General features: G+C 41.9%; 1 protein-coding gene across 1 annotated transcript in view; it reads right to left on the reverse strand.

The window, feature by feature from the left end:
* HFM1 (helicase for meiosis 1) overlaps positions 1 to 15832 on the reverse strand; it is a 154284-nt gene that overhangs the window by 117978 nt on the left and 20474 nt on the right. Inside the window, exon 5 of the mRNA XM_073232859.1 lies at positions 400 to 470. Coding sequence (XP_073088960.1) covers positions 400 to 470 — 71 coding nt within the window. The remainder of the gene's footprint in view (positions 1 to 399; positions 471 to 15832) is intronic.

Below are 15832 nucleotides of genomic sequence, written 5' to 3' on the forward strand. Positions count from 1 at the left end.
GTAGAAAATATACCTTAGGAAGAAGATACTACAGTCTTCCTAAAAAAACATTTTTACTTCTAAATTTAAAATTCTAACCTTTCTCTAGATCCACCAACCTCAAAAAATAACACTATTAATATTTTATCATCTTGTTTCAGTTGTCAAAATGATATGCTAGACCTAGAAGAAAATAATTTCTTTACCTTCCAGAGAAATTTTTATAAATCTAAGAAGTACAAATCAACCCACACCACATGCATTCATTGAGTAAACATTTTCTGAGCTCCTACGATGGACCAGCTACTGAGTGTGGCACTTTGAAAAGAAAAATGAATGTGATCTAGTACCTGCCCTTAGAAAGCACAAAATCTAGCAAAAGGAGGCAGATAAATTAAGTAATTATAATAAAATACTTACATCATCAAAGGCTTTGGACTGTATATAGTTGAAATATGGAAATTCTTTGAAAATACTTCTAAATTTTGCAGCTTAGGATGGCATTAAGGAGTCAAATATTTCAGAATTTTTAAAAACTGGTTACTTTTAATTTAAGAATTAAATTAATATTGACTTTGATAATATTTAAGGACAAGGCTTTGATGCTTGATATTTTGACATTATAAGAAAGGAATTAACAGATATAAAGGAGGGACCAAGATGTCAACACAGGAGGCTCCTGATCTTCCCTTGCCCCTCAGATGCACTAAATATACAGCTACACACTGAATATACACCTACACATTCGATGAATGAGAAAATATCCACATCAAAATGAGTATGAAAGGCTGAAACAACTCTTGCCATAAATCCCACCCCCAACACAGGACCATAGAATTGGGAAGAAACCAACAACTACCCCAGCTTTTCTCAGAAGAGCAAAGGCTTTGGACCACATATCTAGTGCTCCAACTTTTAACACTTCCACCTGAGGGATGAGCCTCCAGAACACCTGACTCTGTGAACCAACAGGGTTTGTGCTCCTAAGTACCAGTGAACTACAGCAAACAAAGAAGCAGCTTTTAAACAGCCACAGGAATTACCCCACCCCACCCCCCAAGTATATGCCCAGGCTCAGTATAGAGGGAGCAGGCAAAAATGCCCATCTCTGGTTTCTCCCTGGACAGAATTTCACTGCAGAATTTCTCAGCTGCTGCCTGAGGTTCTGGCTTCTAATAAACCTACATCTAGGTGCTAACTGCAACCCTCCCTTCTGGGGCAGGATAGATCTTGGCACACCCTCTACTTCTGGGAGCCATTAAGAACAAAGACAGTGACTTGGACAATCACAAAGGTTTGAGAGTAAACTAGGAATCTGGGCCAGGTTGGTTGATGAGGTTCATCTCTTACATGAGACCAGTCTGTCAAGACTACAAGAGATAGACATATTATCTAATGTATAGAAACCAACATGGAGAGTCAGGAATACGGAATATGCTCCAAACAAAAGAACAAGATAAATTTCTAGAAATCAAATTTAATGAAACAGAGATAAGTGATTTACACAAGAGTTCAAAATAACACATAAAGATGCTCACTTAGGTTAGGAGAGCAATGCATAAACAAAGTAGAAATTTCAGCAAAGTTTTAGAAAATACTAATAGGGACCAAGCAGAAATTACAGAGTTGATGATTACAACTGAACTGAAAAACTCTAATAGAGGGGTTCAACAGCAGACAGATCAGGCAGAAGAAAGGATAAAGAATTGAAGACAAGGCAGTGGAATTAATCTAATAAGGGAGAAAAATGAAAACAGAATTAAAGATTGAAGATAAGGGACTTATAGGACACTTACCAATGGGTCAAATATGCATTACAGGGGTACCAAAAGGAAATGAGGAAAAGGGGCAGAAAGCTTATTTAAGTAATTAATAACTAAAAAACACCCTAACCTGGAGAAAGGAAAAGACACTCAAATTCAGAAAGCCCAAAGATTACTGAAGATGTATCTAAAGAGAGACACAACAAGACACATTGTAATTAAACTGTCAAAAGTTAAAGACAAAGACAGAATCTTAGAAGCAGCAAGAGAAAAGCAACTTGTTATGTAAAAGAATCTGCATAAGACTATGAGCAAATATTTCAGCAGAAACTTTGCAGGTTAGCTTGTAGGATGATATATTCTAGGTGCTGAAAGAAAGTAATTGCCAACCCTATGTTTATTGCAGCACTATTTATAATAGCCAAGAAATGGAAGCAACTTAAGTGTCCATCAGTAGATGAATGCCCATAAGAAAGAAACAAATCCTACCATTTGCAACAATATGGATGGAGCTAGAGGGTATTATGCTCGGTGAAATACGCTAGGTAGAGAAAGACAAGTACCAAATGATTTCATTTGTGGAGTATAACAAAAAATCAAAACTGAAGGAACAAAACAGCAGCAGAATCACAGAATCTAAGAAAGGACTAGCAGTTACCAAAGCAGAGGGATGGGGAAGGGAGGGTAGGTGGGGAGCTAGGGAGAAGGGGATTGAGGAGGATTATGACTGGTACAGATGGTGTTGGGGGTGGTCATGGGGAAGACAGTGTAGCATAGAAGACAGTAGTGATTCTGTGGCATCTTACTATGCTGATGGACAGTGACTTCAGTGGGGTATGCGGGGAACTTCATAATATGGGTGAATGTAGTAACCAAAATGTTTTTCATGTGAAACCTTCATAAGAGTGGATTTCAATGATATCTTAATAAAAAGAAAAAAAAAAGAAAAAGAAAATAATTGCCAACCAAGAGTACTTCACCCAGCAAAATTGTCCTTCAGAATTGAGGGAGAGATAAAAATTTCTTCAGAAAAAAAAAACAAAAAAAGCAGAGTTTGTGGGGAAGTTGGGGTTCCTATGGCCAGGATTCTCACTGAACCTTAAACCACCTGATGATGTAACTGACCTGTTGCTAGGCTACCACTTCCACAACTTTAGGCAATAAGCTATTATTGCACTATATAGAGAGCTGGCCCAGGTCTCTTAGTGGAGGCAGAGAGGCCAGGAGAACAGGCTGGCTAATAAAACCTTTCACCCCCAGGAATGTTTGGCTGTCCTTTTCTTTGAACACATTGAATCCATAGCAAACTTGCCCAGGGCTGAAACCCATTGGCATGAAAATTGGTGAAGTAGGCAGGGTCCATTGTTGACCAAGGAAGAAGACAGGCTGTCCTTACAGGAGGGGTGCTTCAGCAGGCTGCCCCTGTGAATGGGGAGACAGTGGATTATCCCACAATGGGTATGTGGTCTGAGGTGGCTTGCCTCCTAGAGGGCTGGGCCCCACCCCAGGACTGGAAGCAAGTGGAGGTGATACCTGAGGCAGTAAGGAGACCCCTTGGTATAGTAAGTAGGTCTTTAAGGAGACAGAGTGCCCGTGAGGCAGTGGGAACTGTGGGTTGGCTGCCTCTCACAGTATTAAAAAAGTCTAAAGAGAAGGACATACTCCTGAAAAAGACCCAAGAAATGGGAGCACAAGAAAGCGAGCTGCAAACTGCTGTGGATTCACTGAAGAAGAAAATGGCATTGATGCAAGAGCGGGTAGCATGAGAATGCCAGCAGCAAAGTGCCATTGAAGAGGTAAAAGATTACTTACAGAATGAGATGGCAGCGCTGCCAAGTGCTCTGAAGGAGTAAAAGGACATCAAGGAAAAAGGCGAACTCCTGAAGGAAGCACAGGTGGAGGTGGCACAAGAACGCCAGCTGTGAAGCACTGAGGTGAAGTTTAAGAGAACTGCTGAAGACTGAGGTAGCATTGCTGCAAGGCATAGTAGGAAAGGTAAAGGTGGTAGCAGAGGAGAAACTCGGAGGAGGGGAAAGAAAGGTGCCATCAGCCTCGGAAATGGAGGAGCTGGGAAAGGATGAAGGGGTGGTGCCGGAGGCACTGACCCCTCCTGTATTGAAAGCATGCCCAGTGGTTGTAAAGAAAATAAAGACCCAGCAGCTGAAAGTTCCCCAAGGGGAGGAGCAGCCCCCTCCCCAGGTCGTGGAGCACTCTATGCTCTGCCCCTATACTCAGGCTGAGATGGTAATTTAGGTTCCCGGTTTAGGCAGAAACCCTCGGAGTCAATATCAGCTTGGCTCCTGCATCTGTGGGACTTAGGGGTGGAAGGAATTGTTCTATCAGGCCCACATATGGGAAGGTTGGCTTCCCTGACAGTGCAGCATGCCTTGAGGCAGCGATTACAAAATGCACATCAAACCCCAGGGAATCACTCCCTCCTCAATTGGCTTATGGCTGCACTTCGTGCTGTGTGGCCTAATCAGGGTGATCTACCATCCTCTCCTGTTAGAAGGCAGACATATGCTGAGCTCCAACAGGTGTTACAAGAGCTAGGCATAAGAAATGCCATTTATAGGCCAGAGAATTAGGGCCCAGATGAAGAGATTTTCCTACTGGGATGAGAAATATAGTGCTGCAAACAGCTCCCACATCCCTCTTGGGGTCTTTAGTGGTCATTCTTTCCCCTCACTTAGGGCATCCCATAAGCGAGGTAACACATAGAGTAGGAGACTTAGGACAGGCTGATGAAATGAGAACCCAGAAAGAAATAAGTCTCCTACTCAAAAGAATTTAAAGGGCCCCATGAAGGTTATGAAGACCCAGATATGGATTGATTTAATATGGGCAGGAGCTAATGGAAGGAAATTGGATGGGAAGTCAAGTAGGATCTTATTAGAGCTATGGCAACAACTGAAACCAGGGCAGCAGTTCCAGCCATTAAGACCAAAGAGGCAGAGGTCAGAGACAGAGCCGCAAGTCCAGCCTACGTTTTTGCAAGACTTCCTGCTGGAGAGTGAGCCAACCTCACTTGAGCCCACACAGGAAGGTGATTGGGGAAGACAGTTTGATTTAGGGGAAGGTTGAGGCATCTGCTCTGAGGCACCAGGGGGGGGACTGGAGGCCACATGTTGAAATAGCTATCCATTGGTCCCCAGCGAACATACAACGTGTCCTGGCTCTGGTGGACACAGGGGCTGAATGTTCACTGATTCATGGTAACCCTGAGCGGTTCCCTAGGACTCCCACTATCATAGATGGATATGGGGGTAAGGCTATCAGAGTGAAACAAGCCCAAATCCCTCTAGGAATAGGGCATCTACCCCCAAAAGAGTATGCTGTGTATATATCTCCTATCCCTGAGTATATTTGGGGGATTGATATCCTGAAGGGTCTATGGCTGCAGACCACTATAGGTGAGTTCAGACTGAGATACGTGTGGTGAAGGCAGAAAGAGGGGACATGCTAGGCACCCGCCCATAGCTTTGCCTGTGCCTCAGCGGGTGACTTATACCAAACAATACAAACTGCCTGGAGGGCATAAAGAGATTGGAGAAACTCTCCAGGAGCTGGAAATGGTGGGTATTATAAAGCCCACCCATAGTCCTTTCAATTCCCCAGGGTGGCCAGTAAAAAAGCCAGATGGCTTCTGGCATATGACTGTGGATTACAGAGAACTGAATAAAGTCATAACCCCTATGCATGAAGTTGTCCGCTCTATTGCAGGCCTGGTGGATACCCTCAGCCATGAACTAGGAACATAGTATTATGTAGTAGATCTTGCTAATGCATCTTTTTCCATTGACATTGAGCAGGAAAGTCAGGTATAGTTTGCCTTCATGTGGGAAAGCAATGGACTTTCAATCCTTCCACAGGGATACCTCCACAGCCCTACCATCTGTCATGGACTTGTAGCCCAGGACTTGGCTACATGGGAGAAACTGCCAAAGGGGTGGCTGTACCATTATATTGATGATATCATGCTCATGTCTGATTTTCTTTCATATCTAGAAGGTGTAGCACCTAGACTGCTGCAACATTTACAGGAGAAAGGATGGGCTGTGAACAGTACCAAGGTTCAGGGACCTGGTTTGTCTGTCAAATTCTTGGGGATTGTCTGGTCGGATAAGACCAAAGTTATACCAGAAGCAGTTATAGATAAAAGTCCGGGCCTTTCCTACCCCTACAACTATAGAATTGCTACACGAGTTCTGGGTTTTCTAGGCTACTGGAGAGTGTTTATTCCGCACTTTGCACAAATTCTGAAGCCCTTATACTGGTTGGTATGAAAGGGCATCAAGTTGGACTGGAATGAAACATGTGCATCTGCCTTTACTACAGAAAAATGGGCAGTCAAGGCCATGCAGGCCTTGAGTGTGATAGACCCATCAAGGCCCTGTGAGCTGGATGTTCATGTGACTGAAGATGGTTATGGCTGGGGTCTCTAACAGAGGCTTGAACAAACTTGCCAACCTCTTGGATTCTGGTCACAACTCTGGAAAGGGGCAGAGGTAAAATACATTTTGAAGAAAAACAACTGGCTGCAGTGTATCACACCTTGTTGGCTACAGAACCCACCACTGGAATGGCACCAATAAAGGTAATAACGACCTATCCCATCCTGGGGTGGGTACAAGACTGAACCCAAAAGCCAAGGAGTGGTGTGGCACAAACGCCCACACTGGCCAAGTGGGGTGCTTACCTACAGCAGCATAGTGCCCTTTCTAGTAGCTCTTTGAGTGAAGAACTCCAATACTTATTGGGGTTGGTGACATATACTAGTGAAAAGCAGGAAGAACTTGCTTTTGAACCATTAGTAGCAGAGAGTCCCTATCGGGAGGGAAGAGCCCCTATACCCAAAGACGCATGGTACACAAACGGCTCCAGCCATTGGGCAGCCCCCAAAATTGAGGGCCATAGCTTTCCATCCTAAGACTGAGACAATATAGATGGAAGATGGTTAGGGGAAGAGTAGCCAATGGGCAGAGTTGCGGGCTGTGTGGCCTGTGATTGGCCAGGAGTCCTCCCTGTAGTTGTCTGCAGTGACAGCTGAGCTGTCTATTGGGGCTTGACCCTGTGGCTACCAATCTGGTACCATGCCAACTGGCTGGTTGGTCAAAAACCCCTTTGGGGGCAAGAATTGTGGCAAGACCTATGAGCCTGAGGTCAGACTAAAATAATTACAGTATACCATGTGACAGGTCATTTGCCACTGGCATCCCTAGGAAATGATGCAGATAAATTGGTCAAGATATGTTGGTTAGAAGGAAAACCTGCCTCTGATATAGCACAATGGTTACATTAGCATTTGTTGCATACAGGGCAAAAGACAATGTGGGCTGTAGCCCATAGGTGGGGCTTGCCTTTGACCTTCAAAGAAGTTAGTAGAGCCTGGCAGGGGTGTGTCGTGTGCTCCAAAAGGGACTTACACCGAGTTCCACAGCAACATGGGACAATAGCTAAGGGGTCTAAAGCCCTCGTCAGGTGGCAGATAGACTATATTGGGCCTCTACCTGTGTCAGAGAGATATCAGTATGCCATGACTTATGTGGGCACAGGTACCAGGTTGGTAGCCACAGGGTCAAGCCCCAATAGACAGCTCAGCTGTCACTGCAGACAACTCTGGTTGCTTTTCCTACCTGTTGTTCAGACCAGCAGACGACCAAAAAAGAGGCATGGAGCATCTCTTTGCCACCTATAGCCAACCACAGGTAATTGAGAGTGATAAGGGCACCCATTTTACTAGACATACACTGCAAGAATGGATGCGAGAGCTGGGAATCTAATGGAAGTTTCATGTGCCATACAATCCTACCACAGCAGGCATGATAGAGAGGTACAATGGCTTGTTAAAATCTGGACTAAAGTCAGATGCCAATATTCTGTGGCAATGGTCAGTCTGCTTATGGACCATGCTACAGCATTTGAACGAGAGACCCTGAAAGGAAGCCCTGAGGCCCATAAACATGTTAACACATATGGCTGCCTCCCCTATAAAACAACCGCAAGTACAAACCAAGGAAGAATCACTGAAGCCAAGGTTCTGCCACCAGAAAAACATCTTGCTGCCAGCACCAACTGCACTGAACCCCAGAGAATCCATTGAGTGGATGTGGCCTTGGACCTTTCAACACATGGACCAGTGATGGGGGGCTCTCCTGGCACCTTGGGAACAAGGCCTGGAAGCTGGCCTCCTATATATTCCTGGAATAACAGCAGAGTGGCCTCCAAAGGTCACAGTATATCCTGAATGGCCAGAAGGTAGGAGCATCTTACCAGGGAATTTTGTTTTATCATTAAGGTCAGTGCATGCACCTCCAGTAGCACTGTATATAGACCCTTCAGTAACCCCCATGGGAAAAGGAGTAAAAGTATGATATATTAGGCCTGGAAAGGACCCCCTTCCTGCTACAGTCCTATCACAGGACTACTCTCTTGCATGCATCCTACCTGATGGACAAGATTTGCCTATGTTGGTGGCATTAAAGCATGTGTCTTATCACCCCTAGAGTCTTTGTGGATTGGAAACTTCCTCTGGCTTGAGGATTATAATAATTTTTGTTATTAGGAACCTCATCTGGCTTGAGGATTATTATAATTCTTGTTACCTGTATCAAAATCTTGTTGTACCTTAATTTTTGTTATTATCTCTAAGTTGTGGTTATCCTCTGTTGCTGTTGTGGAATCTGGTTACAGTGCTCCAGCTTTCTTGTCCATTGCAGAAGATTGAAAGAGTGTAGATCGTAAGGCAAGAATTCTGGAGGGGTGGAGTGTGGGGAAGTTGGGGTTCCTATGGCCAGGATCCTCACTGAACTTAAACCACCTGATGATGTAACTGGCCTGTTGCTAGGCTACCACTTCCACACCTTTAGGTAATAAGATATTATTGCACTATATGGAGAGCTCATCCCAGTGTTCTGGATGGAGACAGAGACACTAGTGCTCGACCTACCACCAGGAGAACATGCTGGGTAATAAACCCTTTCACCCCAAAGAATGTTTTGCTGTCATTTTCTTTGGTCACATTGAATCCATAGCAAACTTGCCCAGGGCTGTAACCCATTGGCCAGACAGAGTTCAGCACAACCAGACCAGCCTTACAAGAAATGCTAAAGGGATTTCTTCAAGCTGAAATGAAGGGATGGATGGTACTTACACATGAAAGTATAAAATTCACTGGTAAAGAGAAAAATATACAGTTAAATTCCTAATACTATAATATTTTAATGGTTGTAGTTAACCATTTGTAATTCTGAAAGAATACAGGTTAAAAAGACAAAAGTGCTATAACTCTAGTAATTTTCAATGGATTCCCAATACATAAAAGATGTAAATATTACATCAAAAACATAAAATATGGGCATACAGAAAGTGTAAAATGTCCAGCAGTTATATATGTTCAGTTATTATCAGCTTAAAAGATACTGTCAAAACTGTAACTTTTCAATATAAGCCTCACAGTAACTATGAAACAAACCTTCATACTGGACACACAAAGAGAAGAGAATCAAAGCATATCACTGAAGAAAATCATGAAATCACAAAGGAAGATACCAAGAGACGAAGGACAGAGAAACTACAAAAATCCAGAAAACAAGAGTGGGAGGGGAAAGATGGAGGAGTAGGAAGGCAATGTGGCAACCTCCTCCCACACACACACCAAGGAAGCAACTACAGCAAATATGACTAAACCTGAAAACCATCTGAGAGCTGCAGAACAGACCACCTACACCTGGGAAGAAGACAAGACCACACAGAGAGGGGTAAAGTGGCAGAGTCACAATAATCAGGACCCCAACTGTTTCCCCATCCCAACCCACACATGGAAGAGGAATGGAGCAGGGAGAGGATAGGTGCTCAGGAACTTTGCATACCTGACCCTGGAGATCTGCTCCAGGAACATGAGTCCATATTGCATTGGGTTCTCATGATTAGCAGGGCTAGACACTCTGAAAACACTCTGGGAGACTAAGATTCCAGTCTCTTTTGAAGGACAGGCACACTCCATAAGTACCACTGAGACCCCAAACAGAGGCAGCAATTTGAAAGATTTGCCAGCAGTAGGAGGGGTGCCAGAGGGGTGACAGTAGAACAAAGCTCTCTCCACAGGAGAAAGGGCAAGTGGACAACACTTCCCCACCCCTCCCTCAGCCCAACAGGTTGGGGATTCTCCAGAGCCCCAAACAATCCATCCTCCTTGCTGGCAGCTCAGCCCTGGTACAATTCCCTGAGTACCCACCCACCCACCAGCTTGACCCAACAATATCAGACAATGCTGCCTCACAGGCAGAGGGAGGCTTTCTCAGCTTTCTTGGCCCTGTCTCAAACAACCAGGGAGGCACCTGCAGAAGCCAGCTCTGAACATTCCTTTCTCCTTGCAGGCAGCCCAACCTGGTGCTGTGCATGCAAATAATAGGGAGAAAAAAGCAGAAGTAGCACTTATATCAACAAAATGACTTCAAAACAAAGAAAGTAACAAGAGACAAAGAAGGACATTACATAATGATAAAGGGGTCAATCCAACAAGAGGATATAACCATTATAAATATCTATACAACTAACATAGGAGCACCTAAATATGTAAAACAAATACTAACAGAATTAAAGGGGGGAAACAGACTACAGCTCATTCATTTTAGGAGACTTTAACATGCCACTCACATCAATAGATCAACCATTCTCTCTCACTTACCAACTTAACATTTCCCTGTATGGCCCCGGAAGATGACTGGTTAGCCAGAGACGGGTAAGATTCCTCAAGGGAGGAACAATCTAAGACAGGCACAGTCGCAGGGGGGCCATCAGGTGAGAAAATGGGGATCAACAGAGGTGAGGCTTAGAACCTCCCCCGTCCTGTTCTGAGAGAAATCTTCTGCATATGTGGATGTTTTATTGCCCTTGTCTAGCTTGGATTAACACATAGTCTACAGGCACACACCTGATCATCTACATTTGCTCTCTTACAACACTAAACTATGTTTTCTACCTTTATCTTGTATCTACCTACCACTTCAGCATTTTATTAAAAATAATAATAATAAAGAGAGAAATGTGGTATCCACATATAAATCAAGTATAAAAATCAAATGAATATTCATATTTGAACTGACTGTTTATAGTTCATAATGCATGATCAAAACCAAAACCCTCTGTGATGACTGCCCTTGTAATGTTCACCATGTAACTTATTCACTATGTAAGAATTTGTTCTCCATGTAAGAACTTGTTAGTTACGCTTCAGAAGATTGGAGACTGACAAAAATTAGGCTTGGGGTGGATTAATGATTGTGCATTGAGCATTGACCCCCCTATACAGAATTTTATTGTGGTTAACAACCATTTGATCAATAAATATGAGAGATGCCCTCACAAAAAAAAAAAAAAGTACACGCTTCCAATTGTAAAATAAATAAGTAACCGGGATGTAATGTATAGCATAAGGAATATAGTCAAAATATTGTAACAACTTGGTATGGTGATAGCTGGTACCTAGAATTATCATGTATATAAATGTTAAATCACTGTGTTGTACACCTGAAACTAATGTAATACTGTGTGTCAACTACCCTTCAATAAAAAATACTTATCTAAAAAAAAAAATAGATCAACCAGACAGAAAACAAATAAGAAACAGAGGCACTGAACACACATTAGAACACATGACTATCTTAAGATATCTACAGAACATTCCACCCAAAAGCAGTCAGGTACATGTTTTTCTCAAGTGCATATAGAATATTCTCCAGAAGAGATTATATACTAAGCCACAAAAAGAGCCTCAGTAAATTCAAAAAGATTGAAATTGTGTTAAGCAACTTATTAAACAACAAAGGTATGAAACTAGAATTACACAAAGAAAACAAAAAAGCCTACAAACAATGGAGGCTAAACGCTTCTAAATAATCAATGGATCAATGAACAAATTAAAACAGAAATCAAGCAATACATAGAAATATATGAAAAAAAAACAGTCCAAAATTTGTGGGATGCTGCAAAAGTGCTTCTAAGAGGGAAGTACATAGCAATACAGGCCTACCTCAATAAACAAGAACAATCCCAAATATACAATTTAAATTCACAATTAAAGAAACTAGAAAAAGAAGAACAATGAAACCAAAAATTAATAGAAGGAGGGACATAATAAAGATCAAAACAGAAATAAATAAAATAGAGAAGAACAAAACAACAGGAAAAAAAATCAATGAAACCAAGAGCTGGTTCATTGAGAAAATAAACAAAACAGAAAAGTTCCTAGCCAGACTCATCAAAAGGAAAAGAAAGAGTAGACAAATAAACAAAAATCGAATCCAAGAAATAAACAGTCACAATGGATTCCACAGAAATACAAATAATTATTAGAAAATTCTATGAAAATTATATGCGAATAAGTTGGACAACCTATAAGAAATGGACAAATTCCTAGAAAAATGCAAACTTCCAAGACTGACAGAGGAAGAAACAGAAAATGTGAACAGACTAATTACCAGCAATGAAATTGAATTATTAGTCAAAAAACTCCCAACAAACAAAAGTCCAAACCTGATGGCTTGACAGCTGAATTATACCAAACATTTAAAGAACAATATCCAACCACTTAAAAGTATTCCAAAAAGTAGAAAAGGAGGGAATACTTCCAAATTCATTCTATAAGGTCAGCAACACTCTAATACCAAAACCAAAGACACTGGAAAAAAATATAACTATAGATCAATATCCCTGATGAACATAGATGCAAAAATACTCAACAAAATATTAGCAAACTGAATACAAAAATACATCAAAAGGATCATTCATCATGACCAAATGGGATTAATTCCAGGGATTCAATGGTAGTATAATACTTGCAAATCTATCACTATCATACACCATATAAACGAAAAGGATAAAAACCTCATGATCATCTCAATAGACGGCAAAAAAGAATTTGACAAAGTCAACTTCCATTCATGATAAAAACTCTAAATAAAATGGGTATAGAGGGTATGTACCTCAACATAATAAAAGTCATATGTGACAAACCCACAGCTAACATCCTCCAAGATAAGGAACAAGACAAGGATGTCCACTTTCCCCACTTTGATACAACAGATGACATGACATGATACATAAAAAACCTTAAAGATGATAGGGAGGAGCCAAGATAGCAGCATGAGTAGGGCAGCAGACATCTCCTCCCAAAACCATATATATTTTTGAAAATAGAACAAATACACCTATTCCTAAAAGAGAGACCAGAAGATACAGTACAACAGTCAGGCTACATCTATATCTGCAAGAACTCAGCACCTCATGAAGGGGGTAAGATACAAGCCGCAGCCCGGCAGGACCCAAGCGCAACCCCCATCCCAGCTCCCCGGTGGGAGGACAGGAGTTGGAGCGGGGAGGGAGAGAGAACCCAGGACTGCTAAATAGCCAGCCTTAGTCATCCACACTGGGAACACAGACACACAGTGCATGGTGTGCTGGATATTAGGGAAACAGAACAGTAATATCTGTGAGAGGAACCCCACAGCTGGCACCCCTGGGACAAAAGAAAAGAAAGTGTGTTTTGAAAGTCTTAAAGGGACAGGGGCCTCACAGCTGGACGGAAGCATCACGGCACACTCAGCTCAGTAGCTGGGAATCCAAGGAAACTCTGGGCACCCTAAGCCACTGGGACACAGTGCAGCTCTGAGGCCCCCCCATGGTGAAAAACAGCCTCCCATCCATTCCTCCTCTGGTGTGGGCACACCATAGAAAGGAGCAGTCTGAGCAGCCACACCCACAGCAGACACACAGAGCTCCCTCCGCAGCCACCTGGACTGGACTCAGAGGCCCCATCAGCACACACCTGCCCAGCACAAGCTGCTAGGGGTCGCCATACTTGCAGGAGAGGAAGGTGACCAACAAGCAAGAAGGGATTTTGTTCTCTCAGCTGACACACGTGCCAACTGCCCACGACTATCTCTATTGCAATGAAAAGGCAGAAAAATTTGATTCAGACAAAAATGACCCAGACAATACATAAGAAGGAGCCTGAGGAGATGGATTTATCCAATCTTCCTGAAAAAGAATTCAAAATAAAGGTCATAAACATGCTGATAGAGCTGCAGAGAAATATGCAAGAGCTAACAGATAAAGTTGGAGGGAGAATACAGAAATAAAACAATCTCTGGAAGGACATAAGAGCAGAATGGATGAGATGCAAGAGGCCATTAATGAAATAGAAATCAGAGAACAGGAACACAGAAAACAGAGGGAGAGAGAGAGATAAAAGGATCTCCAGGAATGAAAGAATATTAAGAGAATTGTGTGGCCAATCCAAACAGAACAATATCCGCATTATAGGGGTACCAGAAGAAGAAGAGAGAGAAAAGGGGATAGGAGGTGTATTTGAAGAAATAATTGCTGAAAACTTCCCCAAACTGGGGGAGGAAATAGTCTCTCAGATGATGGAAGCCCACAGAACTCCCAACAGAAGGGACCCAAGGAGGACAACACCAAGACACATAATAATTTAAATGGCAAAGATCAAGGACAAGGACAGAGTATTAAAGGCAGCCAGAGAGAGAAAAAAGGTCACCTACAAAGGAAAACCCATTAGGCTATCATCAGACTTCTCAACAGAAACCTTACAGGCCAGAAGAGAATGGCATGATATATTTAATGGAATGAAACAGAAGTGCCTTGAACCAATGATACTGTATCCAGCACGATTATCATTTAAATATGAAGGAGGGATTAAACAATTCCCAGAAAAGCAAAAGTTGAGGGAATTTGCCTCCCACAAACCACCTCTACAGGGTATTTTAGAGGGACTGATCTAGATGGAAGCACTCCTCAGGTTAAACAGATGTCACCAGAGAAAATAAAATCACAGCAAAGAAAGCAGACCAACTAAATACTAAATAAAGGCAAAAAATAAAATCAACTACCCACAAAAGCAGTCAAAGGAAACACAAAAGAGCACAGAATAAAACACATAACATATAAAGAATGGAGGAGGAGGAATATGAAAGGAGAGAAATAAAGAATCATCAGACAGTGTTTATAATAGCTCAATAAGCGAGTTAAGTTAGACAGACAGTAAAGAAGCTAACCTTGAACCTTTGGTAAACATGAATCTAAAGCCTGCAATGGCAATAAGTACATATCTTTCAATAATCACCCTAAATGTAAATGGACTGAATGCACCAATCAAAAGACATAGAGTAATAGAATGGATAAGAAAGCAAGACCCATCTATATGCTGCCTACAAGAGACTCACCTCAAACCCAAAGACATACACAGACAAAAAGTCAAGGGATGGAAAAAGATACTTCATGCAAACAACAGGGAGAAAAAAAGCTGGTGTTGCAGTACTAGTATCAGCCAAAATAGACTTTAAAACAAAGAAAGTAACAAGAGACAAAAAAGGACATTACATAATGATAAATGGGTCAGTCCAAGAAGAGGATATAACCATTATAAATATATATGCACCCAATACAGGAGCACTAACATATGTGAAACAAATACTAACAGAATTAAAGGAGGAAATAGAATGCAATGCATTCATTTTAGGAGACTTTAACACACCACTTATTCCAAAGGACAGATCCACCAGACAGAAAATAAGTAAGGACACAGAGGCACTGAACAGCACACTAGAACAGATGGACATAATAGACATCTACAGAACTGTACACCCAAAAGCAGCAGGATACATATTTGTCTCAAGTGCACATGGAACATTTTCCAGAAGAGACCACATACTAGGCCACAAAAAGAGCCTCAGTAAATTTCAAAAGATTGAAATCCTACCAACCAACTTCTCAAACCACAAAGGGATAAAACTAGAAAAAAATTTTACAAAGAAAGCAAAAAGGCTCACAAACAAATGGAGGCTTAACAACTTGCTCCTAAATAATCAGTGGATCAATGACCAAATTAAAACAGAGATCAAGCAATATATGGAGACAAATGACAACAACAACACAAAGCCCCAACTTCTGTGGGACTCAGAGAAAGCAGTCCTAAGAGGAAAGTATATAGCAAACCAGGCCCATTTAAAGAAGGAAGAACAATCCCAAATGAATAGTATAAAGTCACAATTATTGCAATTGGAAAAAGA

Source organism: Manis javanica, chromosome 4, assembly GCF_040802235.1.
Source record: "Manis javanica isolate MJ-LG chromosome 4, MJ_LKY, whole genome shotgun sequence".
Taxonomy (NCBI): Eukaryota; Metazoa; Chordata; class Mammalia; order Pholidota; family Manidae; genus Manis; species Manis javanica.